The 7,435-nt window shown below is 42.4% G+C and overlaps 1 protein-coding gene across 1 annotated transcript; it reads right to left on the bottom strand.

The window, feature by feature from the left end:
• On the bottom strand, positions 1-6,003 carry prdm8b (PR domain containing 8b). Its single transcript, XM_044332301.1, has 4 exons — positions 5,643-6,003; positions 2,591-2,815; positions 1,657-1,888; positions 1-1,351 (listed from the first exon to the last, which is right to left on the bottom strand). The coding sequence occupies exons 2-4, from the start codon at positions 2,807-2,809 to the stop codon at positions 93-95; spliced, it is 1,710 nt and encodes a 569-aa protein (XP_044188236.1). The 5' UTR covers positions 2,810-2,815; positions 5,643-6,003; the 3' UTR covers positions 1-92.
• Positions 6,004-7,435: the final 1,432 nt, after the last annotated feature.

The following is a 7,435-nucleotide window of genomic DNA, read 5'->3' on the forward strand; positions in this document are numbered from 1 at the left end:
TGGCCGATCTCCAGTCGGAGTGCTTAAATCCAGGCAGGGTCACAATCCCTCCTTGTTCAACAAAAAGTTCCTCCCTTGTCTGTCTTTAAAAGTCAGTTATGGGAGGTCATGTGACGTGACAGGTGATGCCGCTCCCGGAAGGACTCGTTGCAAATGGGGCACTTGAGTTTCTCCTCGCGTCGCCGCTTGACCAGAGGCTCCATGGCGTACTCCTTTTTGTGGTGGGATCGCATGTGGTAAACCAAGTCCGATGTCATGCGGAAAGAGGCGTTGCACTTGGCGCACCAGTTCTGCGCTGGCAGGCAGAGGGAGGTGAAGGAAGGTGGAAGGAGGGTGAGCGCCGAGGGCATCTGAAGCTGGATAGGCCCAGAGTTCTTGGGCCAGAAGGCAGTGGCGTATACGAAGGGGTTCTGCTTAGCCATGCCGCCCGGCACAGGACAGTTGGCGCCCAGTTCCGCGCCTTGCAGCTTAGCGGCAAGATGGTCAGCCTGGTAGAGTCTGTTGGAGGAGATGGTATCGCCCACTGCTGGGTGGCAGTCCAGCAGCTTGGGTGGCATCACCAGCGGTGAGATCTGGGAGAAGGAGGAGCGAGATGGCTGGCTGAAGGCGCTCTTCCTGTCTCCACTGCCGCCGCTGCCCTGCTGCCCCACGGAGGTGAAAGCACTACCCACGGGCGAGGTTTGGGGTGGCTGAGTCTCCGACAGCACCTGCCTGATGTTGAGGTGCTTCTCTGAAGGATTGCTGCTGGGACGACCACCGTCTTTGTTTTCAGAGTTGGAGCTCTGAGTTTTGTTGCAGCCGTGGTGTTTGAGGCTCTGGGACGACTTCTTGACTTCAGTGAAGGCGCTGCGCTTGGTTTCACCGAGTTCTGTGGAGCCCGAAGAGGAGAAAGACCTGTGGTTGTCATCCAGGCCATACACTCCTCTGTAGTTCTGCGCAGACGTTGCTAGCTCATCTTTAGACTTGGACTGTGGAAGGCTGGGCCCTCGGCACTCCCTGTCCTCTATTTCCGAGAACTTCCTCTTCCCCGAGGTCTCGCTGCAGATCTCAGCCTCCTTGTCGCTCGGCGGGCTGGTCCGGTTGTTCTCTAGATCCCTAGCCAGGTTGTGAAAGTCTGTGGAGGGTTTGCTGCTGTCCTGAGGGCTGCTGAAGCCCTCGGAGCGGCCCAGCTTCGGGCTGGTCCTGGTAGGGGTTGTGTTTGGTCGCTCTGTGCTGCTCTCCTTGCTGGACTCCTCGTCGGCCCCCGTGATGCTCTGCAGTCTTTTGGTGCAACGGAACCGGAGATGGGCCAAGAATGGAAACTCAAACTGGAACCGCTGGCTGCAGTCCGGACAGGAGTGGTGGGACGAACCTTTGAAGAAGAGAAACAAAATTTAGTCCTCATAAAAAGAGACTCTGCAAAACTATCCTTCTTAAGTGTGGTGTCTAATATTTCAAGGAAAAATGGCTTCGTACTGTACTTTACACTTAATATGAAGTCAGAAATTAATGAAATTTCTCCTTGTAGTATCATTGTACTTAGATATTCAATAATGCAGAAATTACATCCCAAATTTAGCAATAAAGAAAACAATTCCAGAGCAAGAACACATTTCCAAAGAAGTTGCAGAGCTAAAACTCTACTGTCCAGTGAGGATTTGATTTCAGTTGACTCACCTTTGCTTTTGGCGGGCGCTCTGCTGGAGCTGAGCAGCAGCAGGTCGATGAGGTCTTTGCCGTACCAGACCAGCAGCTCCTCGTCCTTCTCGATCCGGCGGAGCGAGCGGTAGAAGAGCTGGCCGTTCTTCACGTACGCCTCCAGGTTCTGTTCTTCTTTGTCCCGGGCGGACTGGACCAGCCGCAGCCACATCAAGCCCTCTGAGGTGCTGTTGGCTGCTGAGGTGTCCACCTGTACAACACATACACACATCCAGAGTTATTACTTCATTTCATATTGTCATGCACAGTAGAAAATCTGCATTTGAGGCTCATATTCTGCTTCAAAACCTGATAATTTACTATAGTGAAATGTTGCCAGTTTAGAAAGACTTAATTGAGAGAGATAATCTCACTCAGCTGCTTCAATTTCAGACCAAATATTCATTTCTAGAAACAAATGTCGAGAAAATGATCTTGAAACAAGGTAGTGAGACATTTCACTGTAATTTACAATAACAATTTACAATGTAATTTTTTTTTTTTAAGTACATTTTCAGTAGAAAAATAGCAGATTTCTTCCCCTTTTGAAGAAATTAACAGAATAATTTTCATAACTCAATATAGTTGAGTTGTTAAAATGGGACATTGTTGCAGTCCTATGCAGTGAAAATCCATATTTCTTTCTTTTTTTTCAATTTTATGGAAGACTGAAAAAACATGGCATATTTGTATAATGCTTTTCATGGTGGGGAATATTTTAAAAATCCCAAAAAAGGGTCTTTTGTTATACAATTTTTGGAGCTGCACAGCCAGAAAAACATACAAATGTTTAACTTATATCTGAGGATTCAAAGAATGGGTAAAACTACAGGGCTAATTAAAAAAGATGCTGGCGTCTGTATTAAAAAGAAAATGTTTTGTATTGATACATAAATGAATAAACTGTGCTTACCCTGAAGATGTAAGGTGCTGTGCGTTTGTCGGTGGATTTCAGAGCTATGAAGGCGATGCTGTCGTACAGCGACGTGTGGCTCAACACACAAGGCCCGAAAATGGCGTTTTCTGGGATGTCACATGTGGTGTAGACGCTGGTGAAAATGTCCGTGAGACACTGCTGGACCGCTTTGGCGTCCCCATCCCACACCAACTTCTGAGAGCTGGACTCCTCCATTTCACACTGCGGAGACACGGAGAGACATCAGAGATCAGCTGATGAATAAAACTACCACAAAAATACAATAAATCACTTATTTTACATTAAAATAATAAATGTTGCCTTTGTGTCCCAATACATTATTCACTTTATATTTTTATAAAGCGAAAATACACTATAAATTTCAACGCAAACCCGTGTAAATTGGTTGTTTGGTGGTTTTATCCTCCGCTGTCCCTGCTGATAAGAAATAAATCTCTTCCTAGACAGATTGGACAAACCAGCTGTCAAGGGCGTCGTTTTGGGGCCCGTTTTTTTTTTTTTTTTTTTTTTTTTGCCAGCCTTTCTAATTAATTCAAACCTCGTATTAAGTTCATGATGACGGCATCACCTTCAGCCATTGATCCATTGATTATACGGTTTCCCAATGTTGTCAATTATATAAGAATATTTTTCTAAAAAAAAGAGCTAAAAATCATAACTGACTAAACATAATAGACAAATAATAATACAAAACACATTATTATTGTTATTATTATCCTATTTTTATCATTATTATTATTATTATTATTATTATTATTATTATTATTAATAGTAGTAGTAGTAGTCGTAGTAGTAATGGTAGTAATAGTAGTAGTATTAACAATAATAATAGTAGTAGTAGTAGCAGTAATATTAATAACTACAATAACAATAATATCTAGGCTCTCATCACACATTTTATAAAATGTTCTTTCTTTTTTAATTATTTTTTGATTGACAAATGATTGATATAATATAAATTGTCTGTCTGTCTTAATTATTAATGTAAGTATTAGCGTTAGTATTAATAGTAGTATTAATGGGCCTCTATATGGATTCCTTAAACCCTGTAAATTTAAGTGTATTTGATATGAAAAAAAACGAGAAATTCCTATAGTATTCGTTTGATATTTTTAAACTCTGTAGTCCTCAAGAGCGCGAGTATTTAATAGTATTTTATAGTATTTTTATTATCTATTCTGTAAATGTAATATTCCTTTAATATTACGGGTTTATGGGTTTGGTGTGACATGTTTATTTGTCTAAAGTCGTATTTTAAAATCACTACAGGATGTTTAATCTTTGAGGAAAAAAAGGGAATTGGGGGAAAGAAAAAAAAAACCTCCCAGTAGGAGCTGCTGAGGTCCGTCCATGTCCAATGGAGAGAGCATGTCCAATGGGTTTCAAGTGGACTGTCAAAGTCAGTGATTTCATGTCAGCCAACCTTTCTCTCCTTTCTACAAGCGGCAGCGTATGTCGCCTCATTACCATAATCCACCACTTTCCCCTCTGAGACTGTAATTAAAGCAGCACGACCAGTTAATTATTTCTTTTCTCCCTTTTCTAACCTCTGAATGTGTGTTTAGACGGCTGCGGCTCCCCCTCACTCCTTCCCCTCCTCCCTCATCCTTCGCCGTTAAACACAAACCTGCACCTCATACACACACTTGTTCAGCCGTAAACTGGACTCACTCGGCTGCCCAAAAAAACATGGAAAAATAACGGAATAATATATAAAAAAAAATCAAATAGAAAACACACAAAGCCTTCAGAAAGCTCTGCTCTCATCAGGAAAATTACGCATTTCCTAAAAAGTGTTTCCTAGAATATCAAAATGATCATAATTAAGATTTATTGTTGCAAAAACTATTTTCGACATTTGACAAAACAAAGATTTATTTCTCTTCACTGGTGCTTTCCAGTATTAACAGCCAGTAGGCCTGTTATTATGGCCAACTGATCTTAACATTTAATTCTTCTCTGAACTATTTATAACACGTAATAAATCGCTACGAACCACTGAAACTAGTTATGTCATGACACGTGTAGTGCAACAAAAACTAAGATATTTATTAGAATTATACAATTAAAGACTAAAGAAATCCACAGTTGGGAAAAAAAAGTTTTTCTTCTTCAAAATCCTGAAAGTAACGTGGCTTTCGCTCATCTCAGCGAACAAATTCAAACAGGCTGATATTAATAACTGCACTAATAAGAATGATGAGTAACTGGAACAGATGAGTTATCGTCTTTTCATCCTCAATATCGGCTGCTTTTTGTAGCTGCACTCGCTGAAAAACATTGGCTCTCTTTTGGGTTCTGGCTTTAATTTTACCTTTCTGATTTGTGAAATAAAAAGGGGAAAAAAACAGCTTAAATAACTCGTAATTATTCTTAATAAATGTCTTTTTTTTTAATCCTGCTGATTGGGAGCATTTCATATCTTCCTAAAAGGCTCAACAGCAGCAGGGAGGTTGTGTGTTTGCGCACGGTGCCTCTCCAAAGCGGCTCTCAGCGCTGCGCTACGAACCTAAAGAATTTCCGGTACCATACAGACCGTCTTTGTGTTCAGAGCATCAGAAAGGGTCGCTTCACGAGGAAGAAACGCACACAAATATATCCAGTGAAGGGTATGTATCATGCAGGCTCAAACAAGAAAAAAAAGAGAGATAAAAGCGGAATGTTTGCACATCCACAAACTGGAGGAAAGCTGCAGCCACCCTCCCGTGCAAACCCCACTGCGGGTGGGGTGGTGGTGGGGGGGTGAGCAGAAATGAGGGGGGGAGTAGGGGGGGTGTTTAACCCATCTGCTAAAGCCGTGCCAGGCTGAAAACTGTCCTAAATCAGCGCTGTGACTGAATTGCGGGTTTTGTTCGCGGTGCTGAAACATCTGCGGTTTGGGAATCTTTTTTTTTTTTCTTTCTGCGCCGCTTTCAGCGCCTGCAGGATGTGTGGCTACATGTGCCGCTCAAAACAAACCCAGAAAACCAGCCCCGTCTTCCTCTAAAACTACCCAAACCACACCAGCTTTGCATTTCACAAAACCTACCTTTCCGTGGAGAAGAAGAAACAATAATCCACAAACGAATTGCGAGCGATGCTGCGAAGCAAAAACCCCGGAAAAAAAAGAGAGAAGCCCCGAAAACAAGCAAGGGGGGATGCGGTGGCGGTGATGGAGGTGATGGAGATGGTGATGCGCTCCCGGTCTGGTCCGTAGTGTCAGTACATATCCCCCCCGGTGTGGTGAAAGTGACAGTGCTGCTGCTGCTGCTGCTGCTGCAGATACTCGCCGACACTGGGAGTGACCGAGCAGGGTAGAGAGAGCTGGAAGGATAAAGGGAGACAGAAAGAGAGAGAGAGGCGTGCAGATGGGGCCCGATGCTCTGGCTGACTGGCACACCGACACACACTTTTTGTTTGCGGCACATAATCTACCCAATGAGGCGTGTCACTCTCCGTCTCCTCCCTTTAACTCTTCACTGGCCGACTGTCATTTGATGCGATTTATGGACGTGCAGAGGGATAAAGACCCCCCCTCCTCCACCACCACCACTACCACCACCACCACCACCACCACCACACCCCCCCATTATTATTGTAATTCTAATCACAATAGTTGGTGGTCGTATTAGAATAAAGTGACATTTTTAAGTGGTCGGATGTTGGAAAAAGTGAGAAATTAAAGTGCAATTTCAGCTGGATGGGATTCAAAACCAAAATATTTTTCATTTCATATTATTATTATTATTATTATTATCATTATTATTATTATTAGGTCAATTATAGTAGTCATAAAGTCTAACTTTAAACCCGAAATGAACCTTGTTCCTAGCTGCCTTTACGCACAGTGACAGTCGAGATGTATTTAAATGTGTGCTGAGTAAACGGGCTTCCTTTGTGGTTTTGTCTCAAGTACTTATTGGTCTTGCACACCCCGATCAGGCAGCACTGGGGTACCATGAGCTCCCGCCGGCTCCCCCGCCGTGACAGCCGGCTCTACATGCGGCCGGAGCGGCTGAGCATCCCGGGTAGTTACACGGCAGGACCGCTGCTGCTGCTGCTGCTGCCGCTTCCGCTACTGCTGTCTGTCTGTACTGTGTTCAGGCTCATTTAGGGGGCGCCAGTGTATAATTTGCACATTTGGTTGAACGTCTGATATTGTTTGAAGGAAAGAAAAGAGAGCTTCAGGTCAGGTGCAGCTCAGTACAGATGTAGGATAAACTACGTTTATCTTTACAAGCAGGCATCTCTGCACACTGCAGTGCTTTGAGTTCATGACTTATAACGAGTTTTAAAGATGTTAATAAGTATTCACACACACAAAAAAAAAAAACTGAGGATATTAAACAGAATAAGAAACACGTTTAGCTCACTAATGGATCTGACAACTGCCCACAAATGTTTTTTTTTAATCAAGTAAGAATAATTAAAGATTTCTGGCTTGTTATGTGTTTATAGAGGCCTTTTCTCTCATAATAAATCCAACAATGTGCAAATAAATCTGACAATTTTATATTAGAAAAAAAAGCAATGCTACCCAGTCACTAATCTTCTTATTGGTAAAAGTTCATAAACATCAGAGTCAAACTTCCTTCTAGCTGTTAATTTCTGAAAATTGTAAAATTTGAGAAATATAAACTGCACTAAAACCATAATGCAGAATTACTACATGAATCAATTTGTGTATTTAACTAAAAATATTTGCAAACATCTTTGTTCGCCTGAATGAACTTATTGTCTGAGTTTGATAAATGTTGATACAATAAGTAAGAATTGTGCAGTTTAGAGAGTACAGAGGACAACTTTTTATGAAAAATATATATTGAAAAACAAATTGGCAAG

The sequence above is a fragment of the Thunnus albacares genome, chromosome 2 (assembly GCF_914725855.1).
Source record: "Thunnus albacares chromosome 2, fThuAlb1.1, whole genome shotgun sequence".
Taxonomy (NCBI): Eukaryota; Metazoa; Chordata; class Actinopteri; order Scombriformes; family Scombridae; genus Thunnus; species Thunnus albacares.